General features: G+C 38.3%; 4 protein-coding genes across 5 annotated transcripts in view; 2 read left to right on the top strand and 2 right to left on the bottom strand.

The window, feature by feature from the left end:
- Positions 1-200: 200 nt before the first annotated feature.
- nudcd2 (NudC domain containing 2) lies at positions 201-4,771 on the top strand. Its single transcript, XM_088931653.1, has 4 exons — positions 201-530; positions 947-995; positions 1,370-1,521; positions 4,244-4,771. The coding sequence occupies exons 1-4, from the start codon at positions 342-344 to the stop codon at positions 4,325-4,327; spliced, it is 474 nt and encodes a 157-aa protein (XP_088787779.1). The 5' UTR covers positions 201-341; the 3' UTR covers positions 4,328-4,771.
- Positions 4,772-6,525: 1,754 nt separating this feature from the next.
- ccng1 (cyclin G1) lies at positions 6,526-12,835 on the bottom strand. The gene is made up of 7 exons (XM_088931652.1): positions 12,622-12,835; positions 11,710-11,970; positions 11,017-11,270; positions 10,636-10,714; positions 9,825-9,923; positions 8,617-8,824; positions 6,526-8,359 (listed from the first exon to the last, which is right to left on the bottom strand). The coding sequence occupies exons 2-6, from the start codon at positions 11,968-11,970 to the stop codon at positions 8,633-8,635; spliced, it is 885 nt and encodes a 294-aa protein (XP_088787778.1). The 5' UTR covers positions 12,622-12,835; the 3' UTR covers positions 6,526-8,359; positions 8,617-8,632.
- A 2,099-nt stretch (positions 12,836-14,934) lies between these two features.
- ccni2 (cyclin I family, member 2) lies at positions 14,935-19,539 on the top strand. Its single transcript, XM_088931651.1, has 5 exons — positions 14,935-15,255; positions 16,701-16,863; positions 17,612-17,746; positions 17,987-18,061; positions 19,288-19,539. Exons 2-5 carry the CDS (start codon positions 16,750-16,752, stop codon positions 19,537-19,539), a joined length of 576 nt encoding a protein of 191 aa, XP_088787777.1. The 5' UTR covers positions 14,935-15,255; positions 16,701-16,749.
- Positions 19,232-23,462, bottom strand: part of septin8a (septin 8a) — a 29,897-nt gene continuing 25,666 nt past the window's right edge. Inside the window, exon 10 of one of the 2 annotated variants that reach the window (XM_088931647.1) lies at positions 19,232-21,275. In XM_088931647.1, the coding sequence (XP_088787773.1) occupies positions 21,110-21,275 (166 nt within the window). In that variant the 3' untranslated portion in view covers positions 19,232-21,109. The remainder of the gene's footprint in view (positions 21,276-23,462) is intronic. The other variant, XM_088931648.1, reaches the window with a different exon arrangement.

Genomic DNA, 23,462 nt, shown 5'->3' with positions numbered 1-23,462 from the left:
GCTTAATATCATAAACATTAGATAGCTTTCGCTTTGGTTGTTCCAGTGTATACTAGCGTATGCGCCAGACTTTGAGCACAGATTTTATCAGTGCTCTCAAACTGGTAAGTAAACGCAAGCACCGCGTCTCAAAAGACTACATTTCCGGGAACGAGCACGTTTCCGCTACGTTCATGTGACGTAGAACGTTAAATGAACTCACTGGCGCGTCTAGTGACGCATGTTTCTAGATACAGGTTATGAGGTGACTGCAAGTTTTAAATGGAAAGAAACTGAGATATTCAGGAAATATTTCGTTTATTCTTTTGTGAGCGTTAGCGCGTTAGCCAGCAGCACCAGGCATGTCGGTCCATTTTGATGAAAGAAGCGGGGTGATTCCCTGCAAAACCGCATGGGGTGCCTGGTATCAGACCATGGAGGAGGTTTTTATTGAAGTTGATGTTCCTCCGGGAACTTCTGCTAAAGACATAAAGTGTAATCTCGGCAGCAAACAAATTGAGCTTGCTGTAAAGGGACGAGACATTTTTAAGGTAGGGTTCAATCGAAATGCGTCATCTTCTTCCAACGATTTGACTTGGGATCCGGGTTACTGGCCAGGGTTATGTTTTGCTGTCAAGATTTACCAAATCATCACAACGCATGACTGCTCAGCATGATGTCATTGAACTCTTCGGGACCCCAGGAATGTTTTATCTTCCAATTGATAACAATACACCTAATAACAATACACCTTCTTGGACAGAGTCACTTCACGACAGTTAATGATGCCCTTCCCAGATAAACTCCTAAAGCGGACACAGTTTCGTAGTCCATTTTTTTTTTAATTCTGAAAACATTTTTACTTCTTTTGAATCACTTGTCTTAAAGGCTTACAGTTGCTTTGGACAAATGTCTTTCGACGTTAAAATAGGAAATGCATGTTGCTGATTTTTAGTATTTCTTTTAGGGAAAACTGTTCGGTTCCACTATTGCAGACGAAGGAACCTGGACATTAGGTGAGTCATCTTATTTTAGACGATTAAATTGAAGATCGAGCTTATACATTTAAATCATTTAATCTTTTTGCTTAAAAGACTGAAATTGAGTCAATTATTTGATTATTTAATCTGCTGCAAAGTGACTGTTGAACTGTTTCAACAAATATATTCATGTGTATGTTAATAGATTATATAACAAATAAAACGCTTTTGAGTTCTGTATTTTTCTGCAGTTGCCGAGCAGGTCCGATAACTAGGTGCATTTTCCATTAAACTGCAAAATTGCAAGTAGATGCATTTTCCATTTAACAGTCTGTGTTGCAATCAAAATATTGTATTTTGACTACTCAGAAACGGAAATACATTCTGCTTGTTCTTCCGTGTGTTATCAGAGGATAAGAAGCTTATCCGGATTATTCTAATGAAGTCCAATCGGGAGGCAGGAAACTGCTGGCCTTCGCTGTTGGAGGGAGAGTACTGTGCGGACCCCTGGGTGCAGGACCAGATGCAGAGGAAATTAACTCTGGAGAGATTCCAGAGGGAGGTGAGAATTACGGATCTATAGGATTTTTTTTTTCCTGAGAACATCAGTACTACATTGTTGTGCTTACATTTAATATAATGCTAATTTGTTATGAAGCTCAGCAGGCTTGATGGGTATCTAGACTGGTGCTGTCCTTTAGATATTCTCACCCTGTGGTTCCATCAGGGGCTTGTGGGGAGGGCATTGCCTTGCAGCAGTGCACACCTGGCGGACTGTCTCCTGTGGTAAGGCTGGGATCAATGGGTTCCAGCGATTTACTGAGTGCCTGCAGACTTGCAGTAATATTAGTAAGGTGTGCCAGTCTTACATTCAGTGCCAGCTGTCCTAGCAGACACTGTGGAGCTCAAAAGATTAGAGGTTAGTACCCTCCCACTCACCTGCCTGGTATGGCTGTAGGGAGTTCAGTAGTGCTTGCTGTTTGCATTTAACGTGTCTATGATATCAATAAAAGCATAATTCAGACAAAAGTCTGGTGCTACCATTTAAATCACTTATCGGAAGAAGGTTAGCTTAAAAACCATTTAAAATAATAAAAGCTCTAAACCAATCATTAGTGCATTTATTGATTAACCATTGCCCGTCCCAATACTTGGGAGAGGAAATCCGTATAAATGCACATCTCCTAGAAATAGCCATGTGTGACAGTTTATGTTCAGCTGTCTTTGTGCACATGTGCATTAGGATGTGAACATCCAGCTACAGTGTACACCTAAACACCAGAAATGTTCAGAAACCTGGCTAGCATGCCAGTATAGGGCAAAATAAGTTTTGGATGGGAATACTCCTAATTTTTGAAACCACATATAGGAATGTTAATGTACAGTTGCAAGAAAAAGGTTGTGAACCTTTTGGAATTACCTGGATTTCTGCATTGATTACTCATGAAATGTGGTCTGATCTTCAACTAAGTCACAATAATAGACTAACACAATCTGCTTAAACTAATAACACACTAGCAATTGTACTTGTTCCTGTCAGTACTGAACACATCGTTTAAACATTCACAGTCTAGGTTGGAAAAAGTTTGTGAACCGGTAGGCTAATAACTTCTCCAAAAGCTAATTGGAGTCAGGTGTTCCAATCAATGAGATTGGAGGTGTGGGTTGGAGGTGCCCTGCCCTATAAAAAAGACACACAAAGTCTGGTTACTGACAGTCTGCTCTTCTCAAGAAAGAGCTGTTCATGTCAACCATGCCCCGATCAAAATAAATATCAGAGGACCTTAGAAGAAGAATTGTAGAGATGCATAAAGCTGGACAAGGCTACAAAAGCATTTCTAAAGGCCTGGGTGTTCATCAATCCACAGTAAGACAAATTGTCTACAAATGGAGGAAATTCAATACTGTTGCTACTCTCACTAGGAGTGGGCGCCCTGCAAAGATCACAGCAAGAGCGTAGAGTGCCATGCTGAAGGAGGTGAAAAAGAACCCTAGGGTAATAGCAAAGGACCTGCAGAAATCTCTTGAACTTAATGTGTCCACTATAAGAAAAGCAATAAACATGAATGGTTAATGGAAGGATACCATGGAGGAAACCACTGCTCTCCCCAAAAAAACATTGCTGCATGTCTCAAGTTTGCAAAAGACCACCTAGATGTTCCACAACGCTTCTGGGACAAAGTTCTGTGGACAGATGAGATAAAAGTTGAACTCTTTGGCAGAAATGCGTGATGCTATGTTTGGAGGAAAAAAAGCACTGCATACCAACACCAAAACCTCATCCCAACCATGAAGCATGGTGGAGGGAGCATCACGGTTTGGGGCTGGTTTGCTGCCTCCGGGCCTGTATAGCTTGCTATCATAGAGTGAACTATGAATTCAAAATTGTATCAAGAAATTTTACAGGAGAAAGGTCCGTCACCTGAAGCTTGATAGAAGTTGGTGATGCAACAAGACAGTGACCAGAAACACAGGAGTAAATCAACAACAGAATGGCTTTAACAGAAGAAAATTCATCTTCTGGAATGGCCAAGTCAGAGTCCAGACCTCAACCCAATTGAGATGCTGTGGCATGACCTGAAGAGAGCTGTTCACGCAAGGAATCCCAGAAATATCAATGAACTAAAGGTTTTTTTTGTGAGAAGGAATGGTCTAGAATTCCTCCTAACCATTGTGCAAGTCTCATCAGCAGCTACAGGAAACGTTTGGTGGAGGTTATTGCTGCTTAAGGAGGTTCTATCAGTTACTAAATACAAGGGTTCACATACTTTTTCCAGCCTGGACTTTGAATGTTTAAACGATGTGTTCAGTACTGACAGGAACAAGTACAATTGTGTGTTATTAGTTTAAGCAGATTGTGTTCGTCTATTATTGTGACTTAGTTGAAGATCAGACCACATTTTTATGAGTAATTAATGCAGAAATCCAGGTAATTCCAAAGGGTTCACATACCCCGAACCCTTTTTTTTTGCAACTGTATGTATTAAAGTAATAGTAAAACTATAGTTTCATCTCCTGCTTTATGTGGCATAAGATTGTGTTTCCTGATTTGAGATCCATTTAGTCAGATATAATAACCAAATACTTTTTAAAAACACTACATTAGTAACTGCCACAAAACAGATTACCAGTGAGTTTTTACTATACAAAACAATATATCAGTAGTCAATATTTCTAAGTAGCACCTATGCTTTTAGCTCAGATATCATAGACAAGAATGTGGATATCGTTTACAATATTCTGAAAGCCTACAATTACATTGACAATATCTGTTTTTCCTGCAGAATCCTGGATTTGACTTCAGTGGTGCAGAGATTTCTGGAAATTTTGCTGGCGGTGGACCAGACTTTTCCAATTTAGGAAAATAGAATTGAAGAGTGGTTTTTGCAGATGAAGGGACTGATGTCTTTTGGAAAAGGAAAGAAGCAAAGAAACTAAAGCGGTTAACAAGTAGAGCCCTTTCTACAATGTGGCCTTCCTGAGAATGGATCTTGGGAAACTTAAAGATATGCCATATGAGCACTCTAAAGAACAGAGGAAATCAGAACCATATTAAGGACGTTCTGTGTTAGTGGCTTATTTTGTGTGTCAATTTATTACACAAGATGTCCAAACATCAAATATCAGGAGAGTAGGAATGTTTTTCGTTTTTCTGCCTTTATTTTGTGTATTACAACTCCCAGATTACATCATGAGTACTAGGTAGTTTATATTTTTCAAATATATAGCAGTACTAACCTGCATTCATTTAGACTGTTTTAATTAAATTCATGAAGTTATTTTAGGCTCTGAGAATGAAAGAAAAAAACAAATTTGTTTTATGATATGTCCATCAACCTAATGTATAGAAAAACAATGGAAGGATCTGCATAAGGGCTGTTCTTTCTATTGCAAATTAAAACACTATTAGGTTGGGCAGAAAGAAGTTCTGGCTACATTTCCTTTTTTGCATTTTGAGTTTAAGGAGTATTATCTTGTAAATTAAAGTATAAGGTAACAATGAGACCTTAAACTTTTGAAAATATTGTTTCTTTTAAACTGTAAAGATGTTTGTGCAAAGGAGTTTGAGCAGTGGATGATTGAGCCTGTTTGAGATGCATCCAAGACTGATCCAAGATCCAAGATCATCAAGGAAAGTGTTCCCACCTTTGTATCTCAGAATTAAATGTTGAATGATTTAGATATTAATACTACTTTAAAGGTGAAACACTTAACTTTCATAAAATGTCAAATTAGTTTAGCAAGCCATGTGTCAGGATGGATCTAGTTTTTCCCCAGAAGATGTGCACCAGATGTAAAGGAAATGCTTTCTACATGATGGTGTGCAAAAATAAATTTGCTTCAATTTCAGTTTTGTTTTTCAGCATTTCCGTGAATTAGGATGTTGACTTTTAATTGGAATAAAAACCATAATATGAAAATTAATCAGTTAAAATGGAGTAAAACCATGAACCGCAATTAAGATAATGAATAAACAAAGCCAGTCACGTGAAGTGCAGGTTGAGAATTATAGCACATTTAACGACTAGAAGTGTACTTGCTGTGAATGTGTGCTGTGTGTCCAAGATCTACTGCATTGTGAACACACCCTTTCACCACACTTGCAGTACTCCATGGCTGCCAATGAAATAATAATAATTGCTTACACTTATATAGCGCTTTTCTGGACACTCCACTCAAAGCGCTTTATAGGTAATGGGGACCCCTCCACCATCACCAATGTGCAGCATCCACCTGGATGATGCGACGGCAGCCATAGTGCGCCAGAACGCTCACCACACATCAGCTATTAGTGGAGGAGGAGAGCAGAGTCATGAAGCCAATTCATATTTTTTTTTATTAGGAGGCCATGATTGGTAAGGGCCAATGGAAAATTTGGCCAGGACACCGGGGTTACACCCCTACTCTTTTCGAGAAACGCCCTGGGATTTTTAATGATCACAGAGAGTCAGGATCTCGGTTTTACATCTCATCCGAAGGACGCGCCTGTTTACAGTATAGTGTCCCCGTCACTATACTGGGGCATTAGGACCCATATGGACTGCAGGGTGAGCGCCCCCTGCTGGCCCCACTAACACCTCTTCCAGCAGCAACCTTAATTTTTCCCAGGAGGTCACTGTAAACCCCACTGTAAACCCCTAAACCCCACTGTAGGGGGTACTCTCTCGTGGGTATACAGGGTTCATACACCATTATTCCCAGGTACTGCCCAAGTATGCTAGGCAATATTGGCAAAACTACAGTGACTACAGTATGTAGTAGGGGGTACTCTCCCATGGGTATACAGGGTTCATACGCCATTATTCCCAGGTACTGCCCGAGTATGCTAGGCAATATTGGCAAAACTACAGTGACTACAGTATGTGTTAGCATAGCATTTCTTCCACTCCCCCCCCGCAAGGCACTGTCGAGCTTCATATAAAACAGGTGAATGGCAACAAGAGCTTCAAAGAAACTCATCTACGTCTTTTTTTTCCCCCCCTCAGGTTTTTTTTACCCAAATGAAATCTGCAGTCAACATGGCAAAATCAGCCTTGTGTGTATTTTTGAATTACAAGACATCTACTGCATTTCAATAAGAGTTTATTGAAAGGTTCACACTTCAAAAAAGTCATCATCAGATCAGTCTTTAAAGAAGCCACCATCACATTCTGCAGTTACATAAGAAAATGTTCACACAATACTGCATTGTAAAGCCATCATACCTTAATGAGTACATTAGAACAGACTGCCTTTATATGGCAATGTGGTTGTAACAATTTTGTGTTTAGGACCGTTAGTTTGAAAAGAGATTTTCTCCATTTAGGAGATTTTGCCAATTTCAGTCCTTCAAAATAAATTTGAAAAGGGGAGCGGTTTACTTTTTTCTTGCCATTAGGCAATTGTAACTTCAAAGGCAACACGTTAACTGAGCATTTTACAATATCTCACTTTAAACACTCAGAACTTTTTACTGCAATTTCCCTCACGGGATCAATAAAGTATCTATCTAACTCCATTTGGTTTAAACCAGACAAATCCAATTTTGAGATGCATTTAAAACGTGTTCTGCTGTACTTCAAATAAGGTATTCACAAAGGTTTTGAAGTGGTGTAGCCAACAAGACTTTTCATTAACAGTTTCCAAAAAACTTAGAGGGGCTATTTTTCCTGTACTTTTCAAAAATAAAAAAAGTTGTTAGTGTAACGCCTTTCATGTTGCAGACTTGTGACAAGCAATTACAGGACTATTAAACAGGCACTTAACAATAACAATAGCCCAGACTTAGAGCTGTACATGTATCCTCCACATATACATTAAGGATCATTTTCATTTTCCTTAACCTGGGGGATACATTGCAGTGTAATAGAGAAATGAAAAAAAATATATATACCATAGGGTAGGAGTGTGCAATAGGCTTGTTCAGCTACCTAGGCTGGAAGTTTAAGGGTTTTGGGCCCAGTTTCTTGGTTCCAATGTTTTAAATCACAAAACCCTTCTTCCTCCTCTTCCACATAGTGGACTGAGGACCTAGGTGGTTCAATACTTTTAGACCAATCACCAGTGCCAAGGTCTAACTTAACAACCATAGCACCGATTTCAGAGCACATACATACACATAATGCAAGCCTTCACCCACTATAGAACAAGGTTCCCCCGGTCTTGTCTGACATTACCAAAAGATGTCCTTTGCTTTGTAACTGAAGGTTTGACATTGAGACAAAAGAAAAAAAACTACTTTCCATTTTGGCAAAAGATGCACAGAATGTCATTCACCTGGCTTGTTTGCACAGTGTAATAGCAGTATTGTCATATTAAGTCTCGGGTATAAACAAGTTTAAGCAATTTCAAAATATCAAAAGTAACAAAATGCAAATGCTATTTGTGTGCAAATACTGCAAAACATTAGATTTTAGTTTTAACTACCTGCTTACATTTTTTGTAAAGTCTACCTCAAAACTGAAACATGTATTCAATGATTTGAGATGATATAAGTCATGCCCAGTTTTTTTTTTTAACCTCACAGGGTTAAAAAAATTCACAGCTTTAAAATAAAGGGTTAGCTGGACAGACCCTGATTAGCAGTAGTACTAGACTTCCTTACCTAAATTAAGATTAGGTAGTCCAGAGCTGGTGATAATCAGGGTCTGTAGAACCACTAGGAAATGTTAAATGAGACTTCTAAAGTGTTTCCAATTAAGACTGATCCCTTTAAAGCATAAAATGTGGTACTACTACAGAGACCAAATCTTCTAGTCTTAATGAAGCTGACCATTCTAGAAATGGTCAAAGCATATTGAAATATTTTCCCTTTCATAGTTAAACTTCACTTTGCTGTAACTAAATTAGTAATGTCATAGTAACGCAACTAGCAACTATCTTTATTCTTTTCTGCTGGGAGAGAAAGCATTCTTCCGTACCTGCAAAAGTAAAAAAAAAGCAAGTTAGTATTTTAAAAAAGCCACATAGACAAAATATGTTAAGAGGCTTTGATGAACAGGGAGCTTAAAAAAAGCTCCATACTATGAAGATGCTACCTTTAAGCTTAAGACAGGACCAGACATTTTAACCTTTTAAATGCAAATAAAGATCTTCAATACTTCTTAAAGTTGAAACTGAAAATCTATTTGGGTGGGCCAGGCTGCAGGATCAAAGCTTCGTTATAAAATAAATTTACCTTTATTTCATCCATCTTAACAGGCTGCTTCAGGAATTGTGGGCAGATGGGCAATCCTGTAGTAGCTGTGTTTCAATTGTCTTGCAGTCCGGCCCGATACAATCCACCTCAGCTTGTGGTTGTCTGGCTTTGTGCACTTTGTAGAAGAGTACTCAGCAAGGCATTTTGCCACCATCTCTCTCACACAGATAAGGTCCCCCTCCTTAATCTAGAGAAAAACAGTGATGGGCAATTCGATGTTTTCATTAATATCAATTTGTACGTTTGCAAAACTGTGAGCCTACATGAAAAAGCTTTATAGCAACTCCAGCACCTTTTCTACCACTTCAATATGGAAAATCCCACTGCACTATGGAAATACACAACTGGATCAGACCATTCAAGCAATTGTCTTAAAAGGTTTCAATACAGAGCAATATTAACACTACAAAAAAAATGGATTTTACATCCCAGAAATGTATGTTGATAAACTTCATCAGATAAAGAAATAAAGAGTCTGGACTGGCTTAAAGTAAAACATTTACTACTCCACAATTAGAAACCCCAAAGATTGCTAATCTAATACATTAATACATTATCAATCAAGGCATGCCTAGATATGCTACAAGTTAAATCATATGTTGAATAATTGTGAAAAGGCGATTTCAATTGAAAATTGAAATGTACATTCAATATTTTCCCCAAACTTCATCACTCAGACTTGTAACTTTGTGAATTAACCGACTCAGGCTCGTTATGTAGGTGCTAGAGTACTGCTAAATTTAATCTACACATCCAACAGTAATTCAATCTCAAAAGCAAAATGTGCAGCATTTGACTCAGCTGCTTTAAAACGATCCTTTCAGCTACATGTTCTTGAAACATGATTGCAAGTTTAACAAAGGATCCAAAACTTAAGACATAAATTTCCCATCAACACTGATATTCATATTACTCAATAAGTGCTGGTGCCTCTCACTAAAAACAAGGAGAAACCAAGTAATCTAGATGATTCAGATAACAAAAAGACTTGAACATGGCACAGGAAATCTTGGAGATTGTTGGTGGCAACCATTCTATCACACAGGATGAATATGATGCCATTGACGAGCATATCCACTTCAGAAAAACATTTAGAATTTAGTTTGTGCAAAAGGTTAGGTTACTGTTTATATCCAGCTCTGTCCCCCCTATTCAATGCCTTTGTCCAAACATTCCTTGACACTTACATTGGAATACTGCTTGAGCCTCTGGAAGTCTTCTGTCAGTTCATGGAGGCTTTGCTCTTGGATCTCCAGAGCTAATATAGCCAGTGCAAGCAGAGAGGGCTGTAAAAAGTTACACTGGTTAGAGCTTTTATCAAGACGAGACTGCAGCTCAACCTTTATCAATACTGAAATGCCAAGAAAATCCATAAGTAGCAAACTGATGAAATGCCTTCAACTAAAACACAATCTATAGAGTTTGAGACATGTGTAATCTCAACTAGTCCACAGATGCATTTCAACTTATCTCAAGCACATTTGATTTTAACTGCAAGGTAATTACATCAAGTACCTGGAACTAAAAAAACAAAACAACTATACCTAAATTGCAACTCGCATACAATATCTGAGGCATAATTACAATAGGTCTAAAAACAACCTTACAATATAGACATCAAACAGGTCAGAACAATTTAGAGTTAAGACTTAAAAGCAAGAGAACACTGAACTATGGAAATTGACGGTGTCCTCAGACTAACCCTGAAAAATGTTTCTTATATGATTCACTGCATTTTACCAGCAAAATGGACTTACACATTACATTTGCTACATTTGTACCCACAGCAGAATCTGATAAAAAAGGTAAATGCTTGAACATTCTGCTATATTCAAATAGCTGACAGATGCTATGGTAGTACTATATTGGTTTGCATTAACCTTAACAGCTGCTGAAACCTTTTCAATTCAGAAAATAAGTTACTTCCTTTAATAGGAAGTTAGTAACAGTAGATAATATCAATATAATACTTTAGATAACTAGCAAAGGTTCTCTTACCTTTACTTTGGAGAAGGAAAAACAACAGTAGCAGGCTTTCAGTTGAGCTTCTAATCGTTCAATGTTCAGCATCTTCTTTCTAAAATGTGAAGAGTAAAAACCTTTATAAATCTTGGTATATCTTAGACATAAAGCATTCATTCATTAAAGGAAGCTTAATGTATGCACTTAGTTAAAAGACAAATATTTTGAAACAATGCACAACACTAATACAGTAATATTTTTCCTTTTTCCCCCCCTCAAGAGAACTTGTTTTGCATTTATTTTAGAACCAATGGCTCTTTAGGTTTCCTATTCCAAAAATTAAACGACAAGCTATTATCAGAACACTACAAGAGTGGCACTCTAGAACATTCCTTGCTATTTACACAGATTCTGTACCTCTCAGCAGGCATCTGCTCAATGACGTGCGAGTAATACAGCCTCAGGAAATGCAGAGAAGTTGTGGCTTTTGCCTTCCAGTGCAGCTTTTCCAGAACAATCTTCTCCATTCTCATCATGTCTGACACGGTAAACCTGTGCTGGCTTATCCGTATTAAATCATTGGCCAGAGGAATATTCTTCTCATCTTCAGACACCTTCACAGCAATGTAGAAACAGCAGAGTCCCACACAGGATAGATGTTTAGGCTGCACCTGGACAACAGAGTTGTACAATTGTGAGTCATCAAAGCCAGAAGAAATCCATTTTAACAGCTTAAAATAAAATAAAAAAATAGCAGATGTCCAGCACTACCCTTCAGTTTCATTACTGCTTGTAGAAGATATGGATCAAGATTTAAGTCTGATGCTCAGGAAACTATTCAGATGGTGCAAGATATTAAATGCAGAATTTAAGAAAAGTGAATGTGAAAGGACGTGATAAACTTTCAAACACCAACAAGAGCTACCAGCCCCATTAAGTCTCAAGATATTAGCTTGGTGGATACTTTTAACACGGTTTAAAACGGAACGTTAAAAACAATGATACAGGTTTTTACTGCAAGCATCAATAAATGGTTTGCAAGCACTAAAACACTGGCACACCGCCTACAGCAGGTCTACAGCATTTTATGGTCAATGAATGGACACATACCTTCATCTGAGCCAGGAATCTATCCAGAAGGTTCACCGCCAGAGAAAAGCTCTCTGCGCTGAAGCCGAAGAACCGAGTCAGGGACAGCAGCTCCTTCACCTGGAAGTCGCGCAGCGCCGCCGTCATCCTGAGCCCGTTGTCCTGGGCGGACTCGATGATCCTCAGGCCGCAGAGCTTGGGCTGGTACCTGGCCTCCTGTTCTAGAAGCATCTTCAGCTGGACTGGAAAAGTCGTCTCGGGAGCCGCCACCGTGTCAATCATCTGATGCGGCAAGAAAAGTAAACGCCTTTCGTAAACTTTCAAACAGACTCCATTTGGCATACTTCTTATTCCTACGGGCCAGGCATCTTAAAGACGGAATTCCAGAGACGTTGTATTGAATGCATTTCTAAGAGTTATAGAAAAGTAGACTTTTACGTGCCATCACGACCTTCAGCAGTGCCCGTTTAGACATCGAGCCTGGATAAACAGCTCAAGTTAAAGGCTTTCGTTACATAACTTAAAAATTGAAGGGGGACACTTCCAAAAGTGTCAAAACTCATAAATACCATAGAATAGACCGCCACTGTCTTGAGTAAATAAGTTGATATAACGATCTCCCCGCTTTCAACAATAATCGTCGATTTTAAAATTAATTCGACGACTAGCAGAAGGGCAGAAAGCGCAGGTCTGCGCGTCATCAGACAGTGCCCGTCTGAGAGAGCCTTGTCGACTCATGTCTGAACATGCCCGACTCCACTCAAGTCAATGACGGCAAAGGTTTTTACTGAAAAATATACAAATTTGTCAAACGTTCAAAGTAAACACACATTTAGAAATCAGCGTTAAGGTTTTTAAGCTATTCGACATTTTGATTACGTTCATGCAGTGGTCTGTCAACCGATTCTTACTGTACCTTAAGTCATAACTTACCTCTATCCTTAATGGAATAAAAAAAAGATGTGAAAAGCTGGGTAAATACAAAGTAGGTTTATTCCTTTTCGCAAAGGTAAATAAAAATTGCACTAAAGTACATAAATATGTGTAAGCATGAATTTATTGAGGAGCCTGTGTAACCCCCAGAACTTCAGACCCCTGCACACTCCCTACCCTTGGCTAAAAGCAACAAAATGTCCGTCCTTATCTATATATAAAGTAGTAGGGCGGGACATAGCTTTCAAAACCATCCCAGGGAGCGGTGGGATTGGTCAAAATCGTAGTAATGCGAGTTTGTATTCACCACTTATTCGCTAACTAAACTATCAATCAATGTAAAGATTGCGTCTTCATCAGAACTGTACTGCTCATGTGACCAGACAGCTGAGACAGCCAGAGCTGAGATCTGCAGGCTCTTACTACTGCATATTCAGAGGCATATCATATCAGGCTGGAAAAGTCTGTGCCATACAAGTACAACTCGTCAGTGCTAAGGTAGCATGCATTTCCAACAGCACAGCTGTGATTCAAATTAAACGCTGTGTGCACCCAGAAAGATTTACCACAAATTGTTTCTTCCCAGTTCAGCTAGTGGTAAAAAAATTGTTTAAATAAGTCATAATATAATAAAAAAATAAAAACTACTATATTATATATAACTATATTATAAAAATATTTTTACCCTCTCCTTTTACCTAAATCTTCTGCAATTTAAGTTCATTGTTCAATGGTCCAATTTTCACACACTTTCGATGAAAGATTGTAGGATGCCACCTTCTCTCTGTAGACTTGCTCTACCTCTCTAGACTGCAATTCAAAACTTTCAAGATCATCTCCAACCCTTCCCACCCTGCCTAACCCCCATTTACTTCTCTCCCCTCTGTTCTGTTACAGCACCTACCTGGAGTAGGTGAGGTGCTGGAACTTTGCACTTTGAGATCTTGCACAGCATGTCTTTACTCCATCAGGCCTCACAGTTATTTATCATGTGTCTAGGATGTTTGTTCTTGTGCTGGGTGGAGGCTGTCAATTATCTGCTTTATGTTACATATTTGTATCATGTGTCTTCAATTGAATGAGCTAGCCAAACCAAATTCCATGGAACTGGTTGTTATGGCAATAAAAGTATTGAACTTGAAAGATTATTCAAAATCTGTCTCCAGCTCTTATTTTCAGGCCTAATGGAAGTGTGTGAGTTGTCTCTTGATATTTCCATTAACTATAATCCCACACTCGCTGTGCATTTTAAAGAATGCCACTTGTGGAATGTTTTAAAAAACTATTTTTGGAGCTTTCAGAAAACAGCATATTGAAAGTTTGATATCAACAAAATACTGTTCATGGCATATTCTTGTAGGTTATAGTATCTAAATATATATTCCATGTAGGCTTTTACTAAATCTATGTATTATTTTCCTATAAATTACAGTTTTGAGGAGAATATTATTTTGCAATGGGTATAATAAAAGATTTGAACACTGAACCATTTTTCACTGCTCATTGGGGACCAGCTAAGTGGATGGCTAAGAATTCATGTTGTGTTGCTCTGAAAAATAATTCATGGTTTAGGTTTTCAGATTAAGCTGTCTCTGTTATGCTATCCAAGGTTATACCATGTGTAATCACTGAGACGAAGACCTTGAAATCTGAAACTTTTAGAAAGGCCACAGCTGACAGTGTAGCACGTCTGGAAGCTGTCCTGCTACTTTAGAGCCAGGAGAACAGGCTCTAGGCCATCTGCCCCAGCGCCAACAAACAGAAGGTCACTGTGCAAATTAAATCTGTGTTCTGTTCTGTTGCGTTGTTACATGAAGTGACCAGGAGGTTGCAAATAAAATAAAGAATGCATCCAGCAATCCAGTTCTTGCATACACTGACTTTATAATCAATAGGCACACTTTGATGCAGTTCTTGCTAAGTATTTGTCAGAAAATTCGATTACAAACCAAAAATATATACGAATTTATTATACTGCATGGACCAAAGTGTCAGTAACATGGATGCTACTTATAGCTAGAATATACAGTAGTCAAATACAGTTTCACATTCCTCGTAATTCTTTGACAGGGACATTTTAAACTTGAATTGTGTGTGTATGTGCTTACTATACAATATATGCCTAAAAAATATATGCCTTATGCAGAAGTTGCCTTTCTTTTAATATAACACTTTGCAAAACGTCAGTGCCTTCACCAGCTTGTCTGACCGATTAACACAATTCGAGCCCTGAGCTTGTTCCTGAAACAACTCACGTAGCCCAGTGACGACAGTGTAGGAGGAGCCAGCCTGTTCAAATATCATACATATATTGCCACAAACTGGCGTACGCCTCTTAAGAGATGGGTGTTTTTGTTTTGATTGTTTAGCTTTACACTATTCCTGTGTTTTTAATCCTTTTTTTTATTTTGTTGCGTAATCAGAGGCATTTTATGATGTGCCAGAGTTTTTGTTCGGAAGCTGTACAGCGAAATATTCCAGATTTGTTTTACGATCAACAAAAGGTCCCTTCTGCTGTGTTGTAGATTTTCACCCCTTTGTTTATGACAAAATGGACGAATGAAGAGAGGTTTAACTTGAAAATTTTAAATGCGCCGTAGGTCGGAGGATATTTTCGTGATTCGATACGGAGAGGTAAGGGGGATTTTTTTTCTTGAATTGTGGCTTTTTCATATCAATGTATAGGTTATGGGTGTATATACATACATTGCCAAAGAAATCTCGTCCCGCCCATTAGTAGGTATGTACTGTACTGTGGTTACATTAATGCTAAAGAAGCGTTTTTGTCATAAACGTACTCGTATAAATAATTTAAAAAATAAAACTAAACTTTTTAATCTTGCATGCAATATCATAACTTATTTTCTTTTTTGGTATGTGCGTATCCCTGTTTTGTGGTGGTCTGTTCATGCATTCTCTACTTATTGACAATTTGAGGGTTAGAATGTTAGTAAATTCTTGGTGCATGAAAATAACAAGTAACAGGACATTGATGTAATTTATGTAACCATGACATCTGTTAGGAAAGAAGAGAGTGCAGTTCAAATTTCTTTCTTACTCTTGTTCTTCCTGTGTTAGTCTAACATTTATTACGCTGGCTTCTCACAATACGGGTAGTGACGTTACCTACGCGGCTCTACTACAATTATTATTGTCGCAGTGTTGTTGCAATTATTGTTATTCGCAGCTCTTTCACTTTTTAAGTTCAGCTACAAATATTTTACCGGAATGTTTTTCACAAGTTGAAGATTTAAGGCTAGTCTTGAGGAGTTGAAGTAAATCCGCAGAATTAAACCAGGGTGCTCCAAGGGAAATCAAACATGCAAATTACTACAGCAGCCTACTATTACACGGAAATGTCTAATATTTGATAAACAAATATTACGAGGAATATAGCATGCATCGTTCAACTTCTTTCTTGGTATTGTGTAGGGAGTATACAGTACATAGAAACTCGTTTAGCAAACTGCGTCCTCCTTTAGCAGATTAAGTCAATAGGGTGAATGTTTGAGTGCACCGGACAAATTTTACCCGCTGTTTTTGCTTTGGGAATTTGGAGGGTTCCTAGTCTATACACGTATTGATTTTTTATGGATCTAAATGAATTTGAATCTGTCCGTGGAGTAATTGTTTAGTCCGGGAACTACAGCGATGAAACAGTAACTACTTGTTTCAATTCTGATGGGAAAAAAAAGGTTTAAAAAGGAAAAGCTGCTTTCTTTCCTCTATAGAGCAAAATGCCGATTTGACTGTTGAGCCTTAGCTAAGTCTGTGACTAATGTAGGTTCTGCAAAGTTTGCAATCGGAAAATGTTTCTCATGCACAGGAAATCACTGACAATTTTTAATAATAAAAAAACAGCAGTATTTAGTTGTTAAACTTTGAAACAAAGCAGAAGATGTGATCCACTTTTGGAAAACCCTGAAATTCTCGCGTTTTAACGCAGACTGGCTGCTCTTCTGTAATCATAAAGTGAAAGTCCCCGTGAGTGGAAAATGTTCTGTAAAAACATGAGAGCCGTAAAGTTCAATTTTAGATTTTTTTAACGCACTAAATGCGGATGACATACCCTGTCACAGGTAGCTGGCCCCCAAGGGAAACCTGGCCAGTCCCGGGGGCGGTGGTACGATGAAGTGTCCTACAGGATCAGACGAATGCCGACTGGCAATCCTGCTGGAAGACGCGCTTTCCCGAGAGTCCCGGCTCTGGAAAGCGCCAGTCTTCAAACACAGCAGATCTCAGGTGAGCTCTATCTTCTCCTCATTTTACGACTAGTAACATGGGTTGTCTCCTCTGCATTTGAAAACTAGAGATCCTGTCGAGATTTAATCCGAGATAGTAATTATTTCAGAGTATAGATATTCTGCCTACTGAAATGTGAACGTTTACGCTCAGAAACTAATAGTTATAAGAGTAGTTTCAATTCTAAATCTTAACTGAGCTCAATGACCACAGCTGTCTCTAATCATAATCGCCATTGTAATATTGTTTCTTGTTTTTAAAAAGTTCTTGTATTAAATTAAACGAGAACCTAAAGAGTAAAAGGTTTTTGTGCATGCAGATTAAAGAAATCTTTCTTCTATAGAACGTTATTTATTTCATACAGCACCTATGTTATTTGTACAAATAATAAACACATGTATCAGTGTTAATTTATTTAACACTGCCTGTGGGGGAATCAACCTGGATCGCTTTCGAAAGGATCATTTATTGTTAATAGGTTTAGGTGTAGCCGTTTTAAGTTTTTCTTCTGCAGTCTGGAATACCCATGTTAATGATTAACACCACAGTCTGATGTTCAGGTTTTTTTTAAATATGTATGGATTTTTTTCCCTTCGTTTGATGTTTATTAATTTTAAGTATACACTCATACACCATTCCAGATTGTAGAGATTTTTTTTAGTAAGGCTGTATTCTCTAGCTAATAGACCTTGTGGTGGACTTTAACCTTAATTAATCCTACACATTTTTTGTTCTCTTCTCATGATAGGGCACAGATATCTCTCCATCTCAATATGAGGAGGTGGTTTTGTGGCTACTGGAGTTGGGCACCTTCTTTAAATTCTGCCCAGAAACCTTTGCACTCGCTGTCTGCATTCTCAACAGAATGCTAGCATCAGTCAAGGTAAGTACTTGGTCTCCTCCTTGTACTTCATGACACACGGACATTCACTGAGCTAATGTACATTGAGCATTATTGCCAAAGGTGATGAGATTTTTAATCTTTTAATCCTTTTGTTTAGTTTCAGTTTGCACACTATTTTTAGTATGAACTTTGATTAATTTATTTCAATGCATGTTAAGAAAATACTATATAGTGGTTAATGCTGCAATTTATCAAAAATTGTCTTCCTTTCATTTACAGGCACAGCCGAAGTACCTGCGCTGCATTGCTGTCACCTCCTTGATTCTTGCTGCAAAGACCAATGAGGAAGATGAAGTAAGTTTACTTAAAAATACATTTTCATTACATCTTCTGAAGTTTACGTACTGTGGCTGAGCAGACTTGATCTTGAATTTGAATGTCTGAAGAATTCCTTACATGAACAGACTGCTTCAGGTCCTGCAGTAACAATGGGGCTAAGGTTTGGACAGTCAAAAATGCAGTCTCTTCTTCGGCAATTCTGTTGTATGATTAGGATTTCTTTGCCACATAACTCACTTTTAACTCAGCCTCAGCTGATGAATAGATGGCCTGACATTCTCCTCCAGAATTTGCTGCTCTAACACCAACCACATGGTTTCTTCAATGATGGCAAATGACTATGGTCCTCCTACGACCATGTTTGTCAGTCAGCATCTTTCTAAGAAGACAGTGTTTGGTTGTTGCGAAACAAAAAATTTTTCACTGTGGCCAAAAAGATTCACTTTTGATCATCTGTCCAGAGATCACTCTTTCAGTAGTTTTGTGGGTCATCCAGGGGTTCTTTGGCAAACTTGAAATGAGTGGCAATGCTCTTTTTAGAGAACAAATCTTTCTTCCTGACAATCCTCCCGTGAAAATCCAACACATTCAATCTTTTCCCGATGGTTGATCACTGACCACATGATCAATGACGTCAGCCACACTGCGAGAGACTTGCAGATCCAGAGGTATCACTCAAGGGTTCCTTGTGTTCTCCTGGGTGATTTTCCAGGTTCCCATTGGGGGATCTTGGCAGGATGGTTGGTCCTGGGTAGAGTCATCATGGGCCTGAGCATTTTCCATTTCCAGACTGACATTTCTTTTCTGAGGTCCTCTGGAAACTCTCTTGATCATTACCTGACGCCTTTCCACTAACCTTTATGGTGAAGACAAAACTCACAAAGTTTCTGATGAAGTTATAGGACAGGGCTGCCCAAACTCAAATTCAAAATGAATCACCTGAGTGATTAATTAATGCCTTCATTATGCTAACTCAATTAGTGCTTTACTTTTATTTTACATGCACTACTTCATAAAGATTCATTTTTTCTATGTCATACACTTTTTTATCTAAAAAAAACATTGATTTGGTAAATGTATAAGCCCTTTTGATTACTTAAAAGACTGCATCATAGCGCAAAACTAGAATTCTCATCATTCACGAAAAACTGTTTTACATTAAAAAAAGATGTAATACAAAATGTATAGTTCGATAGAATCGCATTTATTGTTTTGCTTATTGTTTATATTTCTTGTAATAGGTGATTGTGTCAGTTAAGGATCTTGCAGTGCAGAGCAGATGCAAATGTTCACCAGCAGAAATTCTAAGGATGGAGAGGACCATTCTCAACAAGCTGCACTGGGACCTTTACATTGCAACACCAGTCGACTTTGTTAACATTGTAAGTAAGAACAGTGCTCCTTTCTGGTTCTCTCTGAATCTAAACTGTGGAATAAAGATTAAAAAAAGATTAGAATACTTTTTTTTTCCGACCGTGGTGCTTAAATACTGACAGAGTACAAAGAGAATCTTGATTGTTAATAATTTGCATAGGTAAGATTGAATGTCCAATCTAAAAAAATGGGTCAGTAGCTAATGTGGATATGCTGTTTTTCTCTGCTATAGCTCTGCATTTCAACAATTGAATCTGCTTCTCTGTAACAGGAATTTCACACTCATAGTATACTGAGGCAATAAATATGCAACAAATGCTACAGCTTCCAATTCTCAACTGTTGCATCTTTAATGCTTCTCTCTCTACAGGGAGGCCACTTTAGTAGTTCTCACATTAGATTTATTCTAATTTGTAAGCCTTTTACAGTGGATAAGCTTTACAAAATAAAATGATCTATTTATATGAACAAATTCAAACATTTATATAAGAAAATAAGGCAGTTGGAAATACTTAGTTCTTTGACTTTTTTTTTGGGGGGGATAATACATTAGTCTTTCAGACATAATGTAATAACAGGTACTGGTGCCATCATTGCAAAATGGGTTGTCTGTATTGCTTCGTATATCAAAACCTGACTATTTTAACCACATAGAGGAATGCTCGGCACAGAAGTTTGAAATATATTAATTTGTCTAAATTGGATTGGTGAATTCACTCTCTGGTTGCTTAACACCATATCTCCCAAACACCTGAAATTAATTAAGAGAATACTGTTAAATAGCTAACTTTCATCTTTAAAAGGTTTAAAATACTTTCTGTTAGACACAGGGGTGTCATTTTTCAGCATTTCAAACTTTGTAAGAAAGTCTGACATTTCTGGAGGATTTTGCAGAGATGGCTCGGCAGCAAGAGTTAATAAGTGATCAAAAATTGACATTTGTGTTTCATTAGCCAGGTTTTCCTCTTGTATAAACTATATCTAACACCCTGAATAAGCAGCAGGATCCACCTTATGATATGACTGCTGTTTTTATATAAGAATAAGCTAAGACACTTTCCAGACATTATTAAATTACATTCCTTACAAAAGAGGTTGCTTTCATCATTTAGGGAATGTGATCCTCCCTCCTTTTTAGAGGTAGACGCCTATGAGATTTGGCCAATCCAGTTAAAGACTTTCAAATTTCTAACATTGGCCTTGATGATAAACCATCCTGCCAACAACCACAGTTCTCAACCTCTGTTCAGTCTGATAGGATCCTTAGCTGTGCAACCTGTAAACCGAAGTACACATGGCTTATTCGCTAAACATGTAAAGCTTACAAAAGCCAAAAACCATTTTGCAAAATTACAGAACGTAATAGTAAGACAATAGAAACAAGTTTGGCAAATACAAACAGGCTGGTCGGCAAGACCAGGATTCCAAAAATATGTCGTCTTCCCTTAGTTAATTTACAGTGACGGTCCAGGCAAGTCGATGGACAAGTACAACATGTAGCAAAATGGGAACGGCATCCCACCCCCCAGCTTGGATGTGAGAGACACACAGACGAGAAAATGAAGCAAGGAAGGGCCTGAATAACGTTTGTAGCAATGGAGGGTGGGAGATTGCTGATGGGTCTCCATTTCATTTGCAGTTCCATGCCATGGCGTTGTCCAGCCACCCCCGTCTTCCTGGCATGCTTGCTCAGAAGATCCCTTCCCTCCAAGCCGAGCTGTGGACCAGGCAGGTGCAGCACTGTATGGCCTGCCACCAGCTCTCGCAGTTCAAAGGTTCCACGCTCGCCTTGGCAACCATAACTTTGGAGCTGGAGAGGCTGACTCCTGATTGGTTCTCTGTTTTTACCGATCTGCTGAAGAAAGCACAGGTAGGAGTACATCGTAATGTCAACTGTTTTTACTGACATTTATGTACATTTTACTGACATCATGTAACATTTGTAACAGTTTAAACAGAAACGTTGTGGACTGCATACATGAAATTTCCCTTTAAAAGCTTCAAATTAATCTAGGACATTGGCTGTTTAAGGGCAAATGCTTGAGCGTGTCACTATTCTGAAGGTTAGCTCAAAAGTGTAAGACCTATTGGTACAAGTAAAGGTTTATTCCATGCTGAAAAGAGAAGAAAAAAAACAGTTTTGGCTATGGAGCCTTCTTCACTACCTGAAAAAGGCTCCACAGCCAAAACTGTTTCTTCTCTTCTCTTTTCAGCATGGAATAAACCTTTACTTGTTCCTTTGCAGCTTTTGCATGCTGACATAGCTAATTAAACTTCTGCAGACCTATTGGTATTACACTTATTGGCAGACTTGTTCTCATGTGCCTTTATTTTCTGTTCCAGATCGACAGCACTGAGCTCATCCGTTGCAAAGAACTGGTGGATCAGTACCTCAGTGGTCTCCAGTTTTCTCTTCCACCCAACACGGTGTACATTTTCCACCCAGCTAACAGGGACGCTCTGTATTGTGAAAGAAGTAGCCCAGAGCTCTGCCCTGCAGTCCTCAGAAAGCGGGCCACACAGCCCAGTCTTCCAGGCCACGTACTGTGCCAATTCAGGAAGGCCCAACAGCACGATGGGGAGGTGGAGGCAGATGAGTTCTATGATGGCTTCAGGTGCTTGTACAACGAAGGCATAGCCGTGGAAGTTGGAGGGAACGATACTGTGAATCCACACGAGGCCTTGCAGGAAAACGGGTCCCCATGCCCTCCACTTCAGCCTCCAGTCAGCTAAGGCCTTCCTGGGAACGAGGCAGAGCTGAGGGGAGCAGAAGTAAGGGTGTGTGCAGCCTGCACACAGACATTGGTGCTTTCTAGTCTCTGAACACGCAGGGAGTCACCCCACATTCAGAAACCATTTGCCATAATACTGTTTCTTTCCAGCTTGAATTCTGCGTCTTCTGCCGCGAAAAAACGTGTTCAATTTCTAGGTCAGAGGCTCCAGCAAGTACTTGTCCTTAAACACAAAGAGCAGTAAGCTTACCACAGTGGAAAATGCTTTGTGTGTAGGGAATTATTTTTTTAATTGCATCCTGATTTGTAGCTTTATATTTTTTTCCCCAAGAACTCTTGTAGTATCTAGGATGTAGATTTCACTGGGGGGGAAAAAATCCAAATCCTTTAATACTTTTCTGTTTTCTAAGACACTCCAAAAGCTGATTATAACAGTATTTAAGACTTTTAAGAACTGTTTGTTTTCTAATTTCATACATCATTTCTACAGATAAAAACATTTTGGACTAAGAGGTTCTTTCTCAAGGTATGTTTAAAATCCAAATTGAAGATGAAGGTTTGTTTTAAAAGTGGCAAAAGAGTGCCAAAAATAATGGTTAAAGATATTAAAGCTACAGTACGTCTTATATCTTACCATGTAAAATATTTTGAGTATTTCTAGAGATCATTATTTTTATAGATTTTTACTGCTCTTGATTTATTTCTTCAGTTTTGTTTTATCTTTTTTTGTTTGGTTTAACATTGCTTTATTGCAAACCTTCTTTTTTCCACAACTATCTGGTTAACCATTTCCTTTTAAAATGGCGATTCCTTTTGAAAGCCTTTAAATTACACCTTTTAATATTATGGTGTAGAATCATAGTATTGCTTGTTTATTATACTGAAAAAATGTGGTGCTTAATGTACCCAAATATTACTTTTCATAAGCTAAGTACGTATGTGGAAATTGTGAAATGTATGAATCAACTTGTTTGTCTGTTTAGAAATATATATATAAAGGCAGCTAAAGACTTTGTTGCAGATTGCGTGTCCTGTTAACAAGTATGAAGTTACACAGGAATATAAATAAAAACTGTACCACTGAACTAGATGTTTATTACTTCCTCCCTTTATGATGGGACCAAAAAATATAAAAAAAGCACCTTCAGTTTGTTTTATAATATACTGTGAAGTTCAGGTCTAATTTTTTATAAAGACTCTTTTCCTTTGCCATTTAATGAATAAAAATGAATTCACTACAAATTTGTTTCCTGAATGTTTACTTAAATGTGACTTTAAGTATTTAAAATTTTCCCTGCTTTTACACGTTT

This window comes from Atractosteus spatula, chromosome 14 (assembly GCF_055471065.1).
Source record: "Atractosteus spatula isolate fAtrSpa1 chromosome 14, fAtrSpa1.hap1, whole genome shotgun sequence".
Lineage (NCBI taxonomy): Eukaryota > Metazoa > Chordata > Actinopteri > Semionotiformes > Lepisosteidae > Atractosteus > Atractosteus spatula.
Note: the sequence above shows the minus strand (reverse complement) of the source record. Positions and strands in the feature narration are given on the sequence as shown.